The 24,908-nt window shown below is 44.4% G+C and overlaps 1 protein-coding gene across 1 annotated transcript in view; it reads left to right on the top strand.

The window, feature by feature from the left end:
* The first annotated feature begins 1,359 nt into the window (after window positions 1–1,359).
* Window positions 1,360–24,908, top strand: part of nt5c2b (5'-nucleotidase, cytosolic IIb) — a 33,645-nt gene continuing 10,096 nt past the window's right edge. The window contains 6 exon segments of the mRNA XM_048248458.1: window positions 1,360–1,561; window positions 3,942–4,071; window positions 8,796–8,869; window positions 18,367–18,484; window positions 19,442–19,537; window positions 19,886–19,977. Coding sequence (XP_048104415.1) covers window positions 3,971–4,071; window positions 8,796–8,869; window positions 18,367–18,484; window positions 19,442–19,537; window positions 19,886–19,977 — 481 coding nt within the window. The 5' untranslated portion in view covers window positions 1,360–1,561; window positions 3,942–3,970.

Here is a 24,908-nt window from a genome sequence, read left to right on the forward strand (position 1 = left end):
AGCAGGTAGACTTGGGTGGAACTATCCGTTTTGGTGCAGTGCTGATGTCAGCAAGAACGAGTTTATCGGGATGCTAAGTCATTCGGAAAGCACACACAGGAATTCCCAGACAATTGTGTAGGATCAACTGAATTCATAGCCTATCTGAGAAATGTTCTTCTCTAAAAACTATACGGATCTGTGGCATTTGAGAGTTTGTTTTCACAATGTCATAACTTAGGCTAATGTCATAACTTAGGTTGCTGATTAAGATTACTTATTTGTAAAACGTATCCCATGTCGTGAAACGCCTTCAAATGTCAAGTCAAGTCAAGTGCTTATTACCGTTTGTGGAACAACGCACGGACGCAAAAACCGTAGCCTACTGTATGTTTCTCTTCGCAAATTTGTGGAAGTTAGCCTATATCTTTGGCTATTCCTTAATTCAACCTCATCTTTATCATCCTGTAAAGCCATGTCTTCGTATTTCCAAGTGAAGTGCGATGCTGACCTCTGTCGGTGGGATGTATGCTAACACAGGCTACTGACTAAATGCGCCATCAACTTTCTTTACACCGCATTTTGGCATCACTGTCTGAGCGTGAAAGGCCTATGTGTTTGCTTCAAAAAAAGTTACATGGCTTTCAAACGTCCTGATCACACATTTTGTCTTTTTGCACCATCTCCAAGAAATGTAAAGAGGCTATATAAATCATGCAATAGCCTACAGTGACTTTTTTACATGCTATCAGAATTAGGTTACACCTGGTTTCAAAACACTTGATATTTAGCCCACTGTAGCCTACAACAGTTCCGACAATAACTCTTTTTAAAACCTGGAACGCAGGCGGGCCATCATAATCTTCATAGCAAATTTCTCCCGAAGTAGTCCTGGATCATTCCCAACACTGACCAGGATGCAGGTGACAGCATCACGGCTACTTGATAAAAAAAAAGGGAAGGCTTAGCTCTTCTTTTGACAACAAAAAATCAATTGCCATCAAATGGCATGTGTTGTATAGGCTATAGTCATCTCTCTGTTCTGCCATCGAATAATGACGTCGGCTAGGCTATTCATCGCATAACCTATCAGAATTTTGTCCCATACCTATAGGCTATATATGCTGGCCATGGGACAAATGTCCATTTAATCATTCATGAGCTTTCAATCCGTTGTTCCTTTATGATGTCCTTCAAACTGTAAAATATGAGGAACAATCCAGCCCCTGATTGGTGGACTTAAATCTGCCTCCAAAACATAATTACGAATGGTGTGTCTAGATCATAAAGATCACAGTCGCAGACTCCTGCCAGGCAACTTGACTTATCTTGTGCGATGAATGACACGTAAGCCCTCCCCCTTGATAGAGGCGATGCTCCTCCCACTGCCCCGTAATAACTGCCAGCTAGCTCTCAAGCCTTGCGAAACCTTGTCATTCACTGTAGCCTCGTCAAAAAGATCGCAGAATAAGCAGCAAGCAACTTACAGTAAACGTTTGATTTTGCATGAACCCTTCTTATTTGGTCGTTTGCCGAGCGCATGCCCAGATTTCCAGCCAGTGCAGCTGGTTCACCAAGGAAGGTGAGTACGCGACTCGAAATCAGCAAGCATTCTTGTTTTGTTGGAGACCTTTCATTTGATGAATAAGTGGATGGCCTCCGAAACAAAAGGATTGTTGTTCAGCGCAGGAAAACACGACAGTAATTTCCAAGCAGGCTGTTGATCAAACAATGAATTGTGCGTCAATGCAAGCACGTTAGCATGCAAGCCCATCAGCTATTTTTTGCAGAATAATGCAGCTATCGTATTACCTAATAGTGGATCTCTAGGTTAAGGGAGATATGACGTTTCTGCATTTTATCTCTTAAAAGTCACCGGATTAACGGCTTTGCAAATCACTGTATCAACATCTGCTGCCCTAGAGAGAAAGAACCTCTCGCTGGCTAAATGTAACCTGGCCTTATAGCTTTAGTTATTTTTTTCAACTCTTTGACAGTTGCTTCATTTTGGAATAGTTGGGTTTCATAATTGGGACCTATTCTTCTGCCAATGTGTCTTGTTATGACTTTCTCCAGTTAAAAGTCAGTTTGTCAAGTCATAGGGAGTCAAATTGGCCAGGAAACAAATTAGGTCAGCCAAAATCTAATGTTAGCGGAGTATTTGCGTGTTTAAGGGGTGTGGGGTCCGTCAGATCCCCCAGGAGCCTTCTGTCAATCGTCCATTGTTGTTGGCTTGTCGCTGCGCGAGTTTCTTCTACCCAGCATATGCAAACATCAAGTGGCCCCACTCCCAAACTGATGGTTAACAGTTAACTCACAGGTCGTAACAAGTTGCTATTAGCAGTTAGCGTGCTACTAAGTGGTTAACTACGTAATACTTTACGACTCATTACTTAAGCCTCTTTGTTTTTCTGAAATCAACAACAAGCAAAATCAACACCTGAGCGCATTCTCGGATCTGAAGCTAAACGTGTAGCATTTCCTCAACCTAGGCTAATAGGCTAGGCCTATTTCAGGATATGTAATTCTGCTTTCTTATTGCTATACCGAAAATCACCACCCATAAAGCCAACAGCAGCAGGGTCAGTTTAGATAGATATCCTCTCCTGCTGAGGTAACAGCGTTTAGGTCTTGATCGTCTTGTTTATCACCAAACGATTACTGTGTGTCCAGTGTCACTCTAACCGTGAATTAGGAGCTGACGTCGTCACCAACTAGGGTAGACTACTTTTGTCTCTTCATTCGAATTTACCCGCAGGCTTAACCTAGTTTCTTCGCAATTTACATGCACTCGGTGGCCTCCCGTTTTGTCTTGGAGCCCTAGAATCCAGACTCAGAGAGCCTCACCCCCCTACTCTATTAACTCTTAGGCTACTAACTGAAGCTCTGCTGATAGTAGGCCTAGTAATAGTTAGTTGTGGTCAGCAAAGCAAGAAGCATAGCGGGGTCGAACGTTGTGTAGGCTATGTGTGGCAGTCGGCCACGCAGATTTCCTGGGGCCTCTGTAAGGAAACCCGTTGGTCGACTGCAGGCAGAAGTCTAGTGTTGCCGAAGCTCGGCTTGTTTCGCCTACTTGTTTGTGCATGTCAGTAGTGCTGACAAATGATACAGAAAAACGCTGAGCTCAGTGGGTTCGCAACGACAGTAAGGTGTCTGACGTGCTGCTTTGCCGGTTGTATGGCATTTTCAACGTAGCCTACACACCCTATTAGTGACATATTCTGTATGATCATTTTCATCCAGTGATCCTGTGTATCCTTTTCGGACACGTTCCTGATATTGAGTTGTAAGGGTCTGGAGAGGGTATTCATTTCAGCGCTCCTGTTCTAAGTAGCCTTAGTTTCAATATACTTGCATGCTTAGGATACATTAAATAGTTTGTGCAAGATACATGGAGCAAGACATAGGGCTTAACTTATAAAGTTAACATGGTTAGGGCCAGGAGCAAGTATGCCGAACTTATGAACTTATGCAGAACCTATTAAATCCCTGAATTAATGAATGTCCCTGTGAGGACATTGTGTACAAAACAACTTGAAACAAAGTAGGTGTTTTTTCTTGTGAAGTGATTTTCCCTGTCCTCCATTTTGAAGATGTTGTCTCCACTCAAATGGCTTTGTGTGGTGTTGAGCAATCAATTTCACATAATGACACCAATCAATTTCTATTCACTTTTGTTTATCTAATCTCTCAAGACAAGTCAAAGGAGGCATTCAGAGGAGAACAGTTTCCTGGCGTGCCCAGGTATTGTAAGCCTAATGTGGTGTCACGTGACTAAAAAGGCCTGATTGCATCATCAGTTGATGGTGGAAGTCCTCACCACCCTCCAATAAAACACCCGCCTTGTGGAGAGCTGGCCCAGTGGCACGTGCCTAAGTCACCAGACAGACACACACACACATCAGGCTCAGGGAGCGAGACATTCCTTCAATTTAGTTCCTACTTTCCCTTCTTTTTGCTAGACTGAATTGCAAAGATTTTCTCGGAGAAGATGACAACCTCGTGGAGCGATCGGCTGCAGAACTACGCAGACCTGCCAGCCAACATGGATGGCCTAGCGATGAAAAAGTACAGAAGAGAACCCTACCACAGGTATGGTACCTGTGTGTGTGTGTGTGTGTGTGTGTGTGTGTGTGTGTGTGTAAAAGTACAGAAGAGAACCCTACCACAGGTATGGTACCTGCGAGTGCTGTGTGTGTGTGTGTGTGTGTGTGTGTGTGTGTGTGTGTATGAATGTGTAAGCAATAGAGCCCTAACACGTACCACATTGTGTGTGTGTGTGTTTGTGTGAAAAAAAGTGTGTGCATATGTGTGTGAGATGAGTGTGTGAGCAATAGAGTCCTACCATGTACCAGTGTGTGTGTGTGTGTGTGTGTGTGTGTGTGTGTGTGTGTGTGTGTGTTCCACTTGTGTGTGACATAAAAGTCCTCACATGTATGTTTAACCTCTCACCTCTATGTTTAAACCCTCGTGCTAGCTAATGAAGTCGTTTATACGTTTGGCATAACACCCACACCCGCGTCGTGTTCCCCTTTCTCTGCTAGCCTCCCCAGTGCTCTAACTCCGCCGTGCTGCCTCTGTGTCTCCCATCTAAGATTATGTGTGTCGCACACTCCTATTCTGTGCACTGCTTCTGGGCCTGTCTGTACCCCAGTGGTTGAATAAGGAGACTCTCCTTTCACTAAACTGACTTGAGTTGGGCTAGGGTTCTCTAGTTGTTTGTATCAAATGAAGAGTTTGATTCCAAAACGCTATATCCACCATTTTAAAGAATTTTCAGAAATATATATATAATTACATTTTGTTTTCAATGTAATTTTTGTAGATCTGTAATTGGGCATTGTTATTTGATTTTTTTTTTTACTCAGTCAAAACAACACAACTGAAATTTGATATTAGATGAAATGCACACATTAAATAGCCAGACCTTTTAATGTTTTTAAAACGGAGATATAGTGTTTTGGAACCAAACTCTTCAAATGTTCTTTAAGTGAAAAGATGCCGGTCTCTCATTGTGAGCTAATGTAATTTGTAGTTTGCCACTTTGTGTCAATGGTTAATCCTGTCACATCTATGGTAATATTTTAATGTCATCCTCCTTGTCCGAGGCACTAGACATGCTCACCAGTCAGAAGTGGCCCAACTTAAAGTGAAGTTTGTAATATTGAACTGAAGCTTGATTTTCAAGAATTATGTGGCAAATCAAATTGCAATTGCAATATCAGTCAATTAGATATTTTTTCCCAAATCATGTAGCTCAATCTCTGTTGCTTTCATGTCTGAGGAAAAGGTTAGGACAAAGATGACACGTGGTACATTTAATTTGTTCGAGTAGCATCTGGTGCATAAACTCCACAACATTTAATTTTGCTTGTGTGAAACCTCGTCATGCTGGTTAGGTGTTACAGTGCTTTGTGATGAAGAAAAGAATAGAGCGGTGTCTGTGGGTTTGAAATGTAAATGGCGTCGTCAGTCATTGTATCACGCAGCCTGTCCGTGTATTGCGGATGGGTCTGTCAGCGCCCCTTTTGATATCTGTGAATCTGGCAGTTGTCTCTCGCTCAGAGCCGTTCCCATCGTTCCCTGGCGTTGACCATAAACGCAGCACTCTGCGAGTGAGTGACAGGCAGGCGAGAGCTTCGCAAACACTGATGTCTTTGTAACTGTGTGTGGGCCTCTCCATTTACTTGGTCCGAACAAAGTCTTATATAAATCACGTAACGCTGTAAATGTCAAAAAGAGTTGCTCCCTCATAAATCGGATTACAGTGTTTTGGCTGTAACTCAAGCTTGTAATTGGAGTTCAGAACCTGAAATAGATAATGCCCCGGTATCTAATTATAGGTGAAGCACCCCCCCCCACACACACACACACACACACACACACACACACACCCACCCCCACCCCAACACATACATTCACAAACACACACACATCCCATTGCTCATGTAAATTGTTGCTTGGAAACAGGACCATGAAGCAGCTAATGTTGACCCTTCACCTTCCCCCCACCTTGGCCCCTCACCCTGCCGTGTTCCCCCACGTGACTTTGATAAACAGGCGACCTGTGCAATGTTTAACCCGACTCTAACAGCTCTCTTCTGTGGAAACTAGCCTCCTTGCCCTCTCTTGCTCCCCGCAATTACGTAATATGCTACTGTGCCCCTCACGTTCGGGGTGGGGGCTGCACCCGTGTTGTCCCTTCAAGCGTCGCTCTCACCTACTTCCTCCAGTTGTTGCACTGGTTTTGGCAGCTGACTTTCACTCTTTGTTTCCACAAAAAAAAAAAAAAACAAAAACCAACCAGTGGCTGGTAAAACCTTATAGCATTACATAAACATTTGACATTTTTTACACTAAGAAGAGTTTGTGCCCAAATGTAACCACAGCCCCTGTGGTTTGTTGCCTGTTTCCATCATGGTGATATATGCAGGTGAACATTCAAATGTTTCTCAAGGCCGAAGTCAGCTTAAAGTATGATTGGAGTATTCCACCAGTCCAAAAGGCAAAAACCTTGTCGTTATCCTGGTTGTGTGTGTGTGTGTGTGTGTGTGTGTGTGTGTGTCTGTCTGTCCCTCCCTGTATCAACACACCCCATGTCCTACCATAGGGGCGGAGGGTGGTGGCTCTGCTGTTGATGGTGAACAGATTAGAAATGTTTTAGTCATTCACCAGCCTGGAGCTCCAGAACATGCCTGCAAAAGCGAGACCATTTCTCCTACCCACCCTTGACAATGCACCATGCTCTCCCACATGGGCTCAGATAGCATACTTGTTTACATGTACGCTAATGCCCGTGTACAAAAAGGTCAAGGCTGAAACTAATATTCTGATGTATTAATATTTTAATATTCATTGTAGACCAATTGCATAACGTTGTGCCAATGCTTATCCTGCCAAATCCTTGTAATATTTTTCCTCAAAAGGCATTCATTGAAATGTTGAGTGTTCCCATTTTATGAGAGTTCAAGGTTCAATGCAAATCTGGGAGATTTCCTCATCTCAGCTTGTTCAGATAAAAAAAAAAAAAAAACTTTTATTGAGCAGAATGTTTGTGGGGACTGTCTATCAGTAACCTTGTCATGTCATGTGTTTACTGTTTACTATCTGTGTCTTGATTGTTCTGGATATCTTTGAGGCCAAGTAAACAACCCCTCCCCCCCCCCACACACACACACACACACACACACACACACACACACAAACACACACACACACACACACACAGACAACGGACAACAACAGAGAATGCCACGGAATTGTGCACAATCATTTTTGCAACAAGCCAGAAACTGAATGGCAAGGAAGCAAAGTAAAAATAAAGGGAGGCTTTTGTTCGGGCTCAGGTCTATGCCCCCAGCTGCTGCTGCTGCTGTGTAGTCTATAGGGTGCCCACAGGTATAGACTTACCTACTGTATAGACCCTTTCAAGAGAGTTCCATTATCAGCATCATAGTTGGCCCCACAAGACTTCCGTTTTAACATTCCATATGTTATCTTAATGCAGAGGAAGTAGATTGGGGCCCAAATAGAACGTTCAAGCATTGTTTTTGTTGTTATTGTTGAAAGGGTCTATAGGGTGCCCACAGGTAGACTCTATGGCACAGGGGGCCACTGGCTTCAGTATGGTTAGAGTCAGTATGCCTCACAAGCCTAGCGGTTGGCAGTATGCAAAATGGGAACTTGTCCAGTATGGCCCGGCGACAAGGTAGGTCTGAATGCTGCCCTGAGGTGGGGGTTGTGGGGTGGAGGAGGGGGTGGGAGGGGGGCGTTGTTTGTTTGTTGTGGTGAACTTGGTTCTGCCCGGTTGGTGTAAGTCGGTGACTTATTGTAACTATCTATCTAGGCTTAGTTGTTTAATGGCCCTAAATTAAGAGTTTGGTTTCAATGTTTTACTTCAAAAAAAGTTTGTGTTGGTTGTAAGGCTGGTATACTGGTGAGTTTTGTCACCGAATTGTTAGTTTGCCCATTGATTGCTAAATTTACTATTGGCAGGGTATCAAAAGGTGAACAAAGTCCTCACAACATCAATATTAGCCACTTTTCTAGACTCCAGAGTGTTTATGGTGGACTAACTCCCAGCCATCCAGCAAATACTCTGTTGTGTCTCCTCTCTTCTCAAGTTCTGTATGCCCCATTGCTGTTAGTTCCCTGGCAGAGGGGGGGCAGGTCTGCCATTAGCTAGGGCCGAAGATAGAGCATGTCAGTCAGCCCGAATAATGTGGATCACTCTTAGCATGCAGCCTCCGCTGTCAGAGCACTGAATTATTTTCCCAGAATGCCTGGGTGGCTTCTGAGAACAGTGTGCGGAGGTAATTGTCAGGTTAATCTGAGAAGACAGATGTGGCTTTGCCATAGACCAAAGGCAAAAAAAAAAAAAAAAAGGGCTAGCGGAAAGCTAGCTTGGTGGTTTAAAAAAAGTTAATAAACATGAAAGACTGGGTGGTTAATCTGCCCTGTCCAACTGTCTCTGGAAGCTTCAGTGGATGTGATGAGTCTTCCTATCTTGCTCTGATGTAGTTTGAATGTTTACTGAACTTGTCTTACTACCAAATGAGTCATGGGGCAGACATGTATGTGAATGCTGAGGTTTTGTTAAACCTTTCCATGTAGTTGCTATTTTTTAAATTCTTTGATGTTTGACATACCATTCTTCACACGAGTCATTTCCCTCAGTATTGTAACAAATATGTAAATATTATGGTTTATCCATATGTACATTTATCAAAACATGGAATAACTTGTTACAAAACATAATTTGGTGTTTGTTTTGTCGTATTCTTATCATGTTTCTCTCTCCCTCCCCTCTTCCCCAGGGTGTTTGTAAACAGAAGTCTGGCCATGGAGAAGATCAAATGTTTTGGCTTCGATATGGACTACACTTTGGCAGGTAAGCAAGATAACGATTGACACCTCAAACTACAACACATCAACAACCTCTCTAATCTCTTTCTCTACATTTGGTTGTGGTTCTATGACCTGGTCTGTGAAATTGATTTGCCCCACTAGCATACGCAGCTGTTTGTTTGGTCTCCACCCCCAGAGATATTTACTTAGGTTGTAGGCATGGTCTACCCTGAAACGTCTATGTATTGAATGTTATTTATTGAATACAGTGTTTCCCACAGAATTTGATTCTATTTGTGGTGGTAGGTTTGCAGAATTAACTTCAATGCAACACTTGTTCTTGAATTGTTTCTTGAATTTCCCCTGGGGATCAATAAAGTATCTATCTATCTATCTTAACAAATTAGCGCAGTGTGGTTATGATGCAGATTTAAGCACAATTTAGTCAGCCAACAATTGCAGGATTGTTAGGTTTTCTTTAAACATGCATGTAGGTTTGTTGAGAGACAAGGAGAGACTGTGCAAAGGTGCACATAGCTCTACAAGGAAATAATTCCATCCAATTTAAATAGTACAACATAGAAAATCATTGTGTGGTGTCAAAATATGTGGGCAAATATAGAGTTCTAGGGATCGTCCTCCAAAGTCCAGATATGCACATTCCAACAAGATAGAGTAAAGTCCTGGAATACAGCACAGTAACACTTCACATAAACTGGGCTCCCTCTCTCTCTCTCTAATGTGAAGTGGTGTTCTGTGAAGAGTGCTTCAGGAGTACTGTGTCGCCAAGAGAGGATTACTGGCCTAAATTTGAGCGCTGCTGAAGAACCGGTTGTTTGTCATGCAGAGTGCTCTGCCCGCCTCATTCATCTCCACTTGTTCTGCGGTGGCCCCTGTGCATCATTTAGGTCATCGCAACCGGAGAGCGGAGGAGGAGATTCGTTTCCTCTCGGCCGTTACATATATGAGCAGACTCCACTCACCTAACAGCTCTCCCCCTCTCTGAGCCTTAGCGAGACTGGGTTGGTCAGCAGGAACTGGCCAGGGAGGGAGTCTTGTCCGCTAAATAGGGCTCTCGCTATGCTGACTTTGGGGACGCAGGTCTCCCCGGAGTGACGACAAATATTGATGTCTCCACTGAGATGAGATGGTGTGTACGCACTCTGCACTTCCCCAGACATCCACACATGCGCGCGCACACACTCACACACACACACACACTCACTCACTCACACACACACACACACACACACACACACACACACACACACACACACACACACACACACACACACACACACACCCTTTGGGTTCTGGAGCCAGCAGTGGTGGTGGGTATCCAGATTCTGTGGGCGCTCAGCTGTTGACATCCCCCCGGTCGGGTATGCCAGGCCCCGTTACCGAGCGCCAATGTTTACAGGAGACTGGGCTATCACGTTGTCTCACGCCGTGCTCGGGTTGCAACCGCAGGCCCTCACCTTTATTGCCCTCAGGGCTGGTGTCCAGCCTGCCACCAGACACGCGCACACACACACACACTCCCTGAGGCCACAGCAGAGTACCAGCGAGGTGACGGAGGTGTGTGAGGGTGGTGGTGGTGGGTGGGGGGGAGCGGGGGCTTGGGTGTTTGTGTTGGGTGGAGTGGTTGGTGTTTGCGTCTGTGTCAGAGTGACGGGGGTGAAGGGGCTTGGCAGTGTTGCCTTGTTGCCACATTCACCACCATATGGGCATTGCCATTTGCTGGCCTTCCAGTGTTGAGGGTATTGTTATTATGAAGGGAGTGGATAGATGGATGAGTGGTTTAACAGTCTCCAAACTCAATCCTCAGATGACGATAATGTTTTCTCTAGATAGATGTTAATGATGTAAGTTGATGATTTAAAGGAGCTGTAAGTAGTGTTGGTCTACTTGTTACATACTACTGCTTTAATGCTGATAGTCTCGCCAGTCTCTGTGGTTCCATTAGCGGTGCAACAATGAATTGATTAATCGATTAGTTGTCAACTAATTCAATTATTTGCCAACTATGTTGGTAATCTTTTAATCATTTTTTTTGTCTGTTTTTAAGGAAAATAAGTCAACATTCTCTAATTGCAGCCTTTTAAACTTGTATTCAGCTTTACTTGCTCTTCTATGACAGTAAGCTAAATATCTTTAGTGTGCCAAGGCATTTGAGGATCAAATCTAGGGCTTTGTGAAACACTGTTCAACATTCTTTTCACCAAGCAACTAATAAATTAATCGAAAATAGCCGACAGTTTAATCGAAAATAATAATCGGGGAAAAAAAGTTGCAGCCCTAGTTCCGATTGTCGTTAACCTTAGATAAATCTTACATGGCCTTCGATATGATAATGTGCTTTAGGCGAAGTTCAATCTGAGTCTTATTTGCACTGAGGCCTGTACAGGGGCGTGGAGGCAAACAGGCTTGTTGTCAGGGACAGTCGTTCCCACGTGTTCCGACCGAACGGGGTCAAGTGGGGTGTTTTCCCAGGGAGAGGTCACGAGGTCACGATCCATGGCCCTGGTCCGCTCAGGCTCTGACGCTGACAGAGCATCGCTGTCACACACACACACACACACACACAAACAGTGCTGCTGGCCTCGCCAGTAAATCACCATGGAAACCTGAGCACATCTGTTTTAACTGGGCCTCCAAAGTGTGTCAAAGATGAGTGTCAGCTTGAAACATGTAGATACCCCCCCCCCCACACACACACACACTCTCTCTCTTTCTCTCTTAAACACACACACACATGCACGAACGCACACATATACACCACCGCCACCACCACAACCATTTGCAGTCTGAACCCAGTGGAAAATGTAACGCGTCGTCAAGGGAATTCCTTCAAGTTCAGTTTAAACACCGCGCTAGAATACAGGGAGTTCCATCACACATACCGAACCTTCACTGCCTAGTCTGGGGTGGTCAAATGTCAGGGAAGAATCCCATTGGAGAGCCCCCCGCTTTTCATTTTTATATTTAAGTTATTGCTTTGTTTTCCCCACAAAAAAGGAACGCTTGCCAGGAGAAAAACGTTGTAAAGATAATCTGTTCCATTTTCCGACTCCCGTTCTGGGTATTTCTGTCATTCCTTGAAGTCTTCGCCAAAAAAACTGAGAACTGAGAGAAAGACTTTACAAATGAACAGGCAGACCCAGGTGGTGTCCCTGGGGTCTATCTCAATCATCTCCACTGGGGCCAGAGGCTTTCATTTTGGGCCCTGATTGCAATAACACCTCCCTGCAGTTCCCCCCCAGTAGAACCGCAAGATCATAAACTGCCTGAGCTACGTTAAACTTGAACAGATACAGTATGTAATGTCTATGGCTGTAGCATGTGAATAGCGGTCACAGCATGCTAATAGGGAGTCTATAGCCATATGGTTTTAATTAAAGGTGTGGGTTTTTGAACATTCTAACATAAGATTCCGTTCCGCAACAATTCAAGGTTCTACAATTCTATGTTGAGTTCAATGAACCCAGATATCCTTTAGAACGTCCATATGGTTTTAATGTCTCTCAGCCACAGACAGGAAAGACAGTCTCCACAGTCTAGGTCTTTCCACGTCCCACTTCCTTGGGGAAGATGCTCCCTCACCACCCGTTGGCTGTAAATTCTTGGCTCTTGCCGCGCCTCAGTCCTGACATGACATCGACACCCTTCGACATGGTGGCAAAACATATCCTTGCAGTTATCTGTTAACAAGTAGGTCAACTAGAAAAGAAGGAGGCCCTGAAGTCAGTAACAACAAAACAGCCCCTCTGCTCGTGCATCGTCCGTGTCGACGACGCCTGGAGCGTCCATCACTCGTGGCCCAGTTGAATGAATAATGACCGTGGCGGGGCTGTGGGAGCTGTAAACCATTGGGGACTGGCAGGCTTGATAAGTGGCACAGAGTCCGCACAGCGTTGCAGGCACTGTCTGTAACCTTCGTCAGCTTTCCCTGCCTAACACCCAACATGCGGCTCATAAAAATAACTGCAGTGTGTGTCGGCCAGTCGTACTGTCATACTGGACTGTTCAGCCCAGACGTAGGGTTTGATGGGTGATGGGCTCCGCGTCAGATCTCTCCATATTTCAGCGGAGGGGAAGAAAGGTTTATAGCCCTCCGCCACATTGGAATGCATTTGCCGTTTGAGGCTACATGGGTGAGCTATATTTTTAACCTGGAACAAGTCAAAGTTTTGAAAGGGGACAGGCCGGGGTGCTGCTGGCTGGGACTCTTATTCTTTACGAAGTAAAGGGAAAGTGGGTGTGTGTGGGTGTTGGTGTCTGTGTGTAGACCTATGTGTCTGTGTATGTCCACACACATGCTAACTATTACAGTCGCCTAGCAGCTGCTCTTGGAAATAACAAAAAAATGGGATATCAAATATAATTCACGTTGATGTTGCAACACCTTGTTAACAAAGTAAACATGCAGCTGTGTCCAAGCAAACATCATTCTGTTCTTCCCAATGTGGTGTGGGTGTGGGTGTGTGTGGTGTGGGTGTGGTGTGGGCAGGGCTTGAAAACTAAATTATTTTTCAAACGTTCCGTTCCGAACGGTTCAGGTAGGCCTATGTTTAACGTTTTCGTTCTTGCATGCGTTCCGCCACCAACATATCGGTCCTGAACCGTTGAACGCGAAAATATCGCTCGTTCTTAAAGTTCGCAGTGTTTGGCGGGCCTATCAAGTCTATTTTTGTGGACTTTACCTTAGCATAGACATACTCATTATTTCCCTTGATTTAGCCTATACCGTGAGCTATGCCCAAAAAATAATAAATCACAGGCGGCATCCAAAAACATTCAGATGGGCTATCCATCCCATAGCCTACAGACTTACTGTAGGCCTAACCTATGCCAATAAATAATTTCTTATCAAAAATATTTCTGGATACGTGCTAAACTCCTTACCTGGTTGTAGCCTAAGTTTTATCCATATGCGCTTTTATCCATATGCGCTTTTATCCATATGCGTTTATATCCTATAATTGCGCAAACATTTCAAATCCCGACTTTAAAACTACAAGGCGTGGACAGGCAAAATAGGCTATTACGCATAAGCTACAAACAATTTCCAAATCAGTTTCAGTAGCCTACGCTCTGAGCTGGCCTAAGATCGAAGTGGCAGACGGATAGGTTACATTACAACAGCAAGACAAAATATACACATTTGGACCAAAGGTCCATTTTATTTTTTTTTTTTTTTCAAACTGCAGAAATCAAATTTTTAGGCTGTTAAGCCTACACAGTAGTTGGCTACATAGCGGCTTGTTAGCTCACATTAACAGTGTAGATGCTTGGGCTTGTTTTTGCACAAACCGAAATAGTCTCCCTGACTTAGGATATGCTTTTGTGAAATTTTATAAAATATATAGAGAACGGAAAAAAACGTTATTAACCCGGTTTTGTGGATTTCAGAATAAGCGTTTCTGTTCGGAACAGTTGAAGACCATTTTGTTTTCGTTTCGGCTCCCCATTAAAATTCCTTCGTCCCTGAACCCGTTCCTTGAACGGTTGAGCCGTGGGTGTGGGTGGTGTGGGTGTGGGTGTGTGTGTGTGTGTGTGGTGTGGGTGTGGGTGTGGGTGTGGTGTGGGTGTGGTGTGGGTGGTGTGGGTGGTGTGGGTGTGGGTGTGGGTGTGTGGGTGTGGTGTGGGTGTGGGTGTGGGTTGACCTGGTTGTGGGCAGGGGTAGAGGGGGAAGTGCCATTAAAAGCAGATGTGGCACTCACGTTTCCTATGGGGTTTTTTTTTTCTTTCTTTTTTTACTCAGGGTTGCTACACGAGGCTGCACTTTTTGTTCTCTTCTCTGTGTATGAAGAGGCGTTTTAAAAGGTTAAACTTAAAACATAATTGCAGCTGAGAGAGCCTCGTGGCAGTGTAATTTGGGCACGGTTTTAACACAATTCCTTTTTTTCTCCCCTGCTCTTTGTTGGAGAATGGGCTCCTCTCTGGTGCTTGCTGTACTAGGTGGAGATTCTGTGGTGTCAGTGTCATTCTCTGTCTTGTTGCACAGTTGTTATTTCTGCCAGTACTGTCTCAAAGTACAAAACAAAGTGCTTTTCCCAGGGCCCTTGTAGCTGAAGCAGGTGGTGTTCAAAAGTGGTGACACAGACACAGACACAGACACACAGACACACAGACACACACACACACACACACACACACACACACACACACACACACACAAACTCTCACTCACTCTCTCTCTGTCTGTCTCTCTTTCTCTCTCTCTCTCTCACACTCACGCACACACACACATGCACGCACATGACCCACAGTAAACTCTGTGGTGCTTTAACACAGCTTTTATGGGGGGTTAAGGCCCTTGAGCGCAGCGTCATGGTTAAGCAGCGCTGGGTGCCGATGGGAAAAGGGCGGCCACAAGGGGAAAATGGTCTCAAAATAGTTCAAGGAGGTGGAGAGGAGGGACACAAAGAAAGGGAGAGGAGAGAAAAGAGAGAGAGAGAGAGAGAGAGAGAGAGAGGGAGGGAGAGAGAGAGAGGGATAGAGAGAGGAAGGGGGAGAGAGAAAAAAAAAGATACTGAAAAGAGATGGGGAGAATGAAAGAGGGAGCTTGTGAGAGAGAGAGAGAGAGAGTGAGAAAAAGAGAGAGAGAGAGGAGAAGGAAGGGGAGATTGGGGTTTGTGTGGCGGTGCTGTGTGGATGACAGAGGGATCTGACGGGGGGGCTTTTGAACTCTGCTGGCAGAGGGCCACAGCTCAGCTGGCACAGGCCACCACAGGGAATTTTCTTTTCTTTTCTGTCTCTCTCTCTCTCTCTCTCTCTGTTTCATTCCCTCTGTGTCTGCATAGGCATCCACTCTGTCTCTCTGTCCCACTCGGATCCACTAACCCCCCTCCCGTCTCTCTCTCTCTCCTTTCTCACCCTCCCTCTCTCTCTTTCCATCTCCCTTCTCTCCTCTCTCTCTCTCTCTCTCTCTCTCTCTCTCTCTCTGTATTTGTTAGTCTGCTCAGCCTTTCACAGGCTCCTCTGCCTCGGAGGCCTGAGAGAGACAGAATGCTCTGCCAGACTCAGAGAGTGGGAGAATACCACGGTGCCAGATGGGTTGTCTCTCTCACACACACACACACACACAGACACACACACAGACATGCACAATAAAAGGAAACTGAATACTCTGACAGACAATATGCAGATCGATCCACAGCAGACAGGTTTCAGACAGTGAGAGCAGTGTTTAGATTATACACGTCGCCGAATGGTAAGGCTGTCCTCGTCAGTCGAATTTGATTTGTCAGCATTTCTCTTACGCATTTGTTATTCCTTGAAGGCAGGTCGTTGGATGAAATGTTTATATGCCTCCAGTGGGTGTTTATCAAGGACTTCACATGAACAAATGACTGATAGAATGAGCGAATGACACTGAATGACGAGACAGAGAGAGACAGAGAGACGAAAGCTATGCTTACTGCTGTCTCTGCCATCTTTTTCTATCTATTTCCTTCTGTTTTCTCCCCTCCCTCACATTCCCTTTGCCCTGCCTTCAGGGCACCAAATACTTTCCATTTGAGAGGAGCAAGAACATGAGGTTCCTTTTCTAATCAGTTAAGAGCCTTTTCTAATCATGACACCAATATACATCACTAGTTAAAACTGCATTTGAGTGCAAGGCAACCACCGCCACAAGGGTCAAGCCCCCCACCCCTCTTCCCCATCCTCCCCACACACACACATCATTGTGCCTCTTCTCATGTTTATTTTTAACATGCAGTTAGCTCAGAGCGCTACAGTGTGATGAAACAGAAAGGAAAAAAAAAAAATGTTTTCCAGTCGCTGGTGGTCTTTTGTCTGTTCACGTCATCGCTGGCTAGCATCAGTCTCAGTTACGACCGAGGACTGTTGTCGGGCAGGCAGGCAGGCAGGTCTGTCCACTGAAGGGGAGCCGATATGCGGTCTGCGATCTGTGTTCCTCTTTGGGGCTGGAGATCAGGTAACAGGACAGCACGTTCCCTTTCCACTTAAGCCCGACTGTGTGCAGTGTAAATACTTAAAACCTGCACCCCCGCATAGACTGTTCCCAGTCCGAGGCCTCAGGGTTATTCTTATCACCTCACCGTCAACAACGCCCTGCAGGGTTCTGCCTCCTAGGGGTGACCACAGTCCTTTTGTTTGTTTGGTTGTTTGTATTTATTATTATTATTATTATTATTATTATTATTATTATTATTATTATTATTTGTATGGATGCATGTGGAGAGAAAAGCACTACTCAGACAGGTGTGTAGGGAGTGACTATACACAGCATTTACCAGAAATCCTGGTCCGTATTTATTTATTTATTTATTTATTAACTGAAATTAAAAATTGTCACTACATGATAGCATTGAAATGGAAAAAGAAAACGGTTACTCTGTGATAGGGGGATGGCAAAACAGGTGGCATGGTGGCTGAGGACCCAAGGGGGTATTCCAAGTATGTGGATTAGTGACAAATCTGGGTAAGTTAACTCAGAGTAAGTGGTAAACCTCCTAATAGAAGAGCTGTATGATTTCATTCTCTTAACAAAACAATGCCAAAGGGGTTCTTGTTGTAGGAGGCTTACCACTTACTCTGAGTTAAAGGTGCTCTAAGCAATGTCAGACGTTTTTTAGGCTAAAACATTTTTTGTCACTTACAGCAGCAAACATCACCTCACCATCCGCTAGCTGCCTGTGTCCTGAATACACTGTAAAAAAATACGATCTCTGTGGACAACCCAGGCTCCAAAAACAGCCACAAAACAACTTGGGCAAACCTTGCCCATAAAATCATAACAAACTGTCCCAGCAAATCACAGACGAGATGCGCGTTTAGGAGAGTTTCAATTGCACGGGAGGGAGGGGGAGGAAGTAGCGAGCTAGCTCTCCGTTTTGTGCTTTAACTTACCCAGGTTTGTCCCTAAACCACATACTTGGAATACCCTCCAGAGTTCACACCTCTGACACATTTGGCCTTTAAATTTTATCTTACGTCAATTAAGAGCCAGAGGGTATGACACACACAGACGCCACAGACACACACACACACACACACACCTAGGTATTCACAAGCCTATCTAGCAAACTTTTCAGATCAGTGTGTGTATGGTCTAGTAAATTAAAATGTGGGGGAGCGTATGATCTTGCTTCAGGTGCTATACGTAGGATACATACATAACAGTGTAATTATGTGTGAATGTCAAGTTTATTTATAAACACTCAAACACACACAAACACACTCCTCATATATATATATATATATATATATATATATATATATATATATATAAACATGTACTAGTACTCACACATGCACACAGACAAACTCACACACATGTACTTCAGATAACCTGAATTTTATAGAACTGTCCATCTTCACATCACACTGTGTCATCACATCGCTATGACCTTGTCTGTCAAGAGCCCCTGCCATAATGCACCTCACTCTCCTGCAGTATGTGGGCTATGATATAAATAAAAAGAAATAGTGTGCAATGCCAAGCAAATCCTCAAAGTCAACATTTGGCCTTTCAAATAACCCTGACCTTTGAAATGTAACTCTCCCCAGTGTACAAATCTCCGGAGTACGAGTCCCTCGGATTTGACCTGACGGTGGAACGCCTCGTCTCCATTGGTTACCCCCAGGAGCTCCTCAGCTTTGTTTATGACCCTGCCTTCCCCACCAGGTAAGAGCATCTGATTGGCTGAAGCTGGATCTGTCAAGGGTGTTAACACAGGTTTTGTAAAGTCTGGAAAAGTATGGATTTGTAAAGTTTTCCATACAAATATTAAAAGGCAAGGCACTCTTTTTATATATTCTTGACGACAGCACATTATTTTTAAATGTTTGTAAATTAGAGCTTAGGGTGTCTAAGTGTCATGTGTATGCTGTATGTTGTATGTTTTGTATATATGTTTATATGTTATGCAGTATATCCCAAGCACTTTCTTTAAGCCCTAACTGTCTGGGGAGGTGGGCCCCTTCCACCAATAGTCCTGTCAGTGCTATAATGCTGTGTGAGCCAGAAATGCCAAAGAGTGCACCGCACGGTGTGACCTCTGTTTGTCAGAGGAAAGATATCTGGATCCTCAGGGATTGGTTTCCTCTCTTGTTTTGTCGTCCCTCACCTCCTCTCCTCTCCTTTCCTCTCCTCTCCTCTCCTCTCCTCTCTTCTCTTCTCTTCTCTTCTCTTCTCCTCTCCTCTCCTCCCATCCCTCTCCTCCCTTCTCCTCTCCTCCCTTCCCCTCCCTTCTCCTCTACTCTCCTCTCCTGCCCCCCCTCCCCTCTCTCCTCTTCTACTCTCCTCTCTTCCCCTGCCCTCTCTCCTCCTCCCCTCCCCCCTCTCCTCCCTTGCCCTCTCTCCTCTCCTCTCCTCTCCTCTTCTCTCTTCTCCTCTCCTCCCCTTTCCTTCCATCCCTCTCCTCTCCTCCCTTCTCATCTCCTCTCCTCTCCTCCCATCCCTCTCCTATCTTCTCCTCTCCTCTCTTCCCCTCCCTTCTCCTCTCCTCTCCTCTCCTCACCTCCCCTCCTTCTCTCTCCTTCTCTCTCCTCTCCTCTCCTCACCTCCCATCCCTCTCCTCCCCTCCCCCTCTCCTCTCCTCCCCTACCCTCTACTCTCCTCTCCTCTCCTCTCTCTCCACAGAGGTCTCGTGTTTGACACCATGTACGGCAACCTGCTGAAGGTTGACGCCTACGGAAACATCCTGGTCTGCGTCCATGGGTTCAATTTCTTGCGAGGGTGAGCCTAGCATACTGCACATCACCCAACAACACACACACACACACACACACACACACACACACACACACACACACCCAAAGATACACACAAACACAGGCATTAGGATATTAGGGTGATGGTGGTAGTTGAAAGTATTTAGCCTCCCCATCTGATTAAAGACCTATTTCTGAGGGGTGACCCAGGCTCAAAACTATGTGCACAAATTGTGATCCCCCTCTCTGTCCCTCTCTCTCTCTCTGTCCCTCCCTCTCTCTCTCACTCCCTCTCTCTCTCTCTCTCTCTCTCTCTCTCTCTCTCTACCCCTCCATCTCTGCTCTCCTCTCTCCTCTCTGTCCCTGGGCGCAGGCCTGAAATCCGAGAGCTGTACCCCAACAAGTTCATCCAGCGGGACGACACTGAGCGCTTCTACATCCTCAACACCCTCTTCAACCTGCCAGGTGAGTTAGCCACGCCGTGCACAGGGACCCGCACGGAGGGTTGCTGTTGCTAGGTGATGCCACATGTACTGATACTTTTGATGTCATGTGACCAGTTTGTCTGTGTTTAGAGAGAGAGAGAGAGAGAGAGAGAAAAAACAGGGGCCTGTTTTATTTTTTTTATATTTATTTTCTAATTAATATGGAAGGCAAACTGCAAAGTAATAAGTAAAGGTAAGGCCCCATTATACTTGCTGCTAACGACACATACACGTATGCATCATGGCTGCCATGATGTCGCGCATGTCACCGTGAGGTTACGTGACGCACGCGCTAGATGCAAAGACATGCAGTATCATGTGTTCTGGCCGCGTTTGCTGCAGCAAGTATGTTGACAGAACAGTGCTGGTCGCATACGTTACGCTAGATCTAACAGCAAGTATAACCAAAGTCCTTTTAGGCAAGTCCCTCCACTCGGCGGCCATATTGCAACGCTTTTTGGGCACTCGTCGGGCATCCTATTCGCCAGAAATGCGCGTGTGCAAGGCTTCACGACACCAACCTTGCTCCAGCGGCGAGTTCACAACACATGATTGGCACGATGTCTTCACAATACACCATATGATTGGCTCAATGTATTTACATCACACCACATGATTGGCTCAATGTATTCACATGTCGACGTTTTGCCGAGGAAGGGGTGGGATATGTGTAGACAACGGGCATATTGGCGTTACAAACTAACCCCATGCATTTCTATGGAGGATTTTTTGAGTGCTGTCTCTCCTCATTAGTAAGTCTCTGGTATAACTGAGCCCTTATTGTGCATGAACTACAGCTATCGGGTGGCAAATGGGAGCACTCATCAATGTTTGCACTTCAGTGTCTTGCCCATGGTTTTAAACTAGCAAATTGTTTTTGTCTAGTTATTAAATTGCCCATGGTTTTAAACTAGCAAATTGTTTTTGTCTAGTTATTAAATTATACACACACACACACACACACACACACACACACACACACACATACATACATACATGCACACACACACACGCGCACACACACACATTTAAATTATTTATTTGGATTAGAAGATAAGCATATATCATGGCATAATCCAAATGTGATAGAAAGGTGTACAACAGCAGCCAATATCCAGTCCATTATGTACATTAGGGGTAAAGGTGGCACCTACGCCTCCATATGTAGAGGCTACCAATTACTGCTGATGCAGAGCAATATCTTGTCAGTTTCTTGGCCTTGTTCTTATGTAGTCCGCAGATCTGCAGGCCTCTTACACACATCTTGTGCACATGGCCTAAACTACCAAAATGAGGGCAATTATTTTACAGGAGTAGCCAGAGTTATTGAAAACATTGTACCATGGTTGATATTTTAACAGTTTTGAAGCGTAGCAGGTGTCCATGTAAGCATAGAAAGAGCAACCAATTTCTATTATTGTAACGGCTTTGGTGTGTTCATTAATTACAACTATGTCAGGTGTATTTGGTAAGTTATTTATGGCAGTTTCCAATGTAGCGTACTGTTCGTGGGGGGGGAGAACCAGACTGTCTTGATCTTTTCGTTGTGATGAATTGCAGTAAAGGTGGCATTGTCGCGAGGAGCTCACACACACACACATACATACACACACATACACACACACACACTGGCACTGAAGTGCAAACACACACACACACACACACACACACACACACACACACACACACACACACACACACACACATACACACACATACATACACACACACAAAAAACACATACACACACACAAGCACACACACAGATACTTCAGAAACAGGATGTTTTGGTACAATGTCCTTCACAAGCCTCTCCATTTGCTGTGCTGTGGAAGTTCAAAAAGCTAATTGTGGGGGATCGGCCCACTGAGACTTCAAGGGCAGTCATTCTGGCTAACTGCAGGCCAGGCACACAAGCTGTGCATGTTTGAGCACTGTCCAATATTGTGGCCACAGTCATAGGAAACAACCTGTCAGTTGCTTTTTGGCAGCCTAAGATAAGGGACATTTTGTCAACAGAAATAAACACAAGTGGTCACTACAAGTCTGTTTTGTGCATCACTTTAGATATAACACAGGGTACCCGCGGAGTCTTAAAAGTATTAAAAAGTATTACATTTCATTTTCCTAAATTAAGGCCTTAAAAAGTATTGAATTTCACCTCAAAGTCTGGAATTTTTTCACGGAGGTCTTAATTTTTCAAATGATCAGTAGATTTAGTCTAATATCCTCACGTAGCGTGACAAGGATTAAAGTTCTCCGTCGTACAACGGAATTCCATCAATTTGATTTTAGAAATGTCATATTTGAGATCGATGCAGATCCGGTGAGAAAAAAATAGGAGGGGGGGTGGTCTATCACCTTTTCTTTTCCTTTTTTTAAGGCAACTACAAATATTAGGTCCGATGAATGAATGTGTGTGACGGTAAATGTTTAAAGACCTAGATAACTTTCTGTGTCTCAATCAGAGATCGCTCAAGAAGATACGTCAGCCATGAGTTTCGCTTTGTTTATGTTGTAGCTACACGCTTGTCTCATTGGCCTGGGGCGGTTGCTTAAAAAAAAAAAAAAAGAACACGTCTGGAGGACGGTCTGACACAATCGACACAGCTGATGAGGTTGCCCAATCCGTTTAACTTTTTTGGATATGCTATTGTGAGCTCTATGTGCGAATTCGGAGGCTGTGTTCTTTCCATGCATCAATGTAGACAATTTCTTACTATCGCGAACTCTTGTCAGGGAGGTCATTCATTTTGGGTGTCACCTATGACTTGAACAGATAGCCTGCTATGCCACCCGATGTAATATTATTGTTACAGTTTTTAACCAATGCAACTAACATTATGTGTAAAGTGACGCAATATAAACCGTAGCCTATGCCTTCCGTCTGTTTTGACATGTAGGCTACAACAATGTTTTAAACAATTTGCGACGGAAGGTTTTGACTGAGCGTGTTAACAGTTCGCGACATTATTATTTTATGTTGAGTAAGGGGATCAGTCGTGTTTATGATGCACAGACAGCCTTGTAGCCTATTTTGCTTAGGCCTCACTTTTAACGACAGTAGGTTGTGAGCGTATGTTGACAAAAAATAACCATGCAATTAAAATAGTCAACTTAAAACTTTGCTATTATTAATGTATAGCACAAAACCATAACCAGTAGGCCTACCAGAACCCGCATATTAAGCGTCATGATTTGTGTCACGTTTGTCTATGGCTGACCGTTTGCGCTTAAGTAGGCTACGATGTTCTTTCATAGCTTAACCACGACCTGTCCCTCACCATATCGCAACCTCTTGTCAACCTTATACAATCTGTTGCTGAAGACAAAAGCCCTCTCCAGATTGTCCTTATCAGATGCGCAGACCTCCTGCATGAGCACACACAGTATTGCTGCTCATTGGAAAACTGAGTTGTCTGTAAAACTCAAAATTACCATGTTTTCATTAGATGCGGATGAGGCAACAAATGGAAATATGAACAATATCTAGACTGTTCTGATTCGTTACTTTGATGAGGAAATGTGAAGTCTTGCAAACTTGATTTTATAGATTTTACCTGGTGTTGAATTGCATATTAACAAGAAAAAAAATCTCCCCTTTTAAATACTTTTGGCCTGAAGTAATTAAATAAGAGTGTAAGTTAAAGCCTTGCTACAATATTGCTGCAGTAGAAAAAAAGAACAGCAATGGCTAATCCAAGAATGGTCAGGGATGGTATTGAAATATTGTTTTGTTCATCAGGAAAACTCAATCTCAATCAAGAACAATCTCAATTCGCCTTATTCACATGGCGGCTAAAACGAGGCTACAGGGTACACAAACCATAGGATTGTTATGTTCTATGCATTCACCTGTAGGTGGCATTAATTATATAGTAACTTTAAGTCAAAGTCAAAGTCAAAGTCAAAGTCAAAGTCAGCTTTATTGTCAATTTCTTCACATGTTCCAGACATACAAAGAGATCGAAATTACGTTTCTCACTATCCACGGTGAAGACAAGACATATTTGACCAATTTTAAGTCCACAGACAAACATAACATTCAAGTAAACAAAAAAGTAAATAAATAAGTAAATAAGAGGGCACATATAATAATAATGAAAAATAAGAGCAGCAAAATTTTGTTGAAATTGTGCATAGACAGTCAATAAAATACTAGTGCAAATACTGTAAAAATACTGTAAAAATACTATAAAATACTGTTTGACCTAAGTAATAAAGAAAGTGGCATAGTGGTTGCAAGTTATGTAAGAGCAGCAGAAGTGTTGTGTTTTCAGGACAACAACACCAAGTTGTAAAGTGTACAAGTGTGCAAGTGTTCAAGTGTGCAGGTGGAGTAGTGCAGGTGACCATTGTGGGTCCAATGTCCAGGATGTTATGTAGCTGAGGGTGGAGGGGGGAGAGGAGGGAGAGTTCAGCATCCTTACAGCTTGGTGTATGAAGCTGTTAGTGAGTCTGGTAGTGCGGGGCGCGGGCTTCTGTACCTCTTCCCAGAGGGCAGTAGATCAAACAGATTGTGGCGGGGTGACTTGCATCACTCACAATTTTGGTCAGCCTTGCGGGTGAGGTGGGTGGTGTAAATGTCCTTCAGGGAGGGAGTGAAGCACCAATGATCCTTCCAGCTGTGTTCACTATCGCTGCAGGGCTTTCCTGTTGTATTCAGTGCAGCTTCAGCCCCACACAGCGATACAGCTGGAGAGGATGCTCTCAATGGTGCCTCGGTAGAATGTGGTCATGATGGCTGGTGGAGCACTTGCTCGCCTGAGTTTTAGCAGGAAGTACAGGAGCTGAGCTCTCTTCGCCAGTGATGCAGTGTTGGTGGTCAGGAGAGGTCTTCACTGATGTGCACCCCAGGAATTTGGTGCTGCTCGCTCTCTCCACCACAGCACCGTCGATGGTCAGTGGCAG

Source organism: Alosa alosa, chromosome 7 (genome assembly GCF_017589495.1).
Source record: "Alosa alosa isolate M-15738 ecotype Scorff River chromosome 7, AALO_Geno_1.1, whole genome shotgun sequence".
In the NCBI taxonomy this organism is placed as follows: domain Eukaryota; kingdom Metazoa; phylum Chordata; class Actinopteri; order Clupeiformes; family Clupeidae; genus Alosa; species Alosa alosa.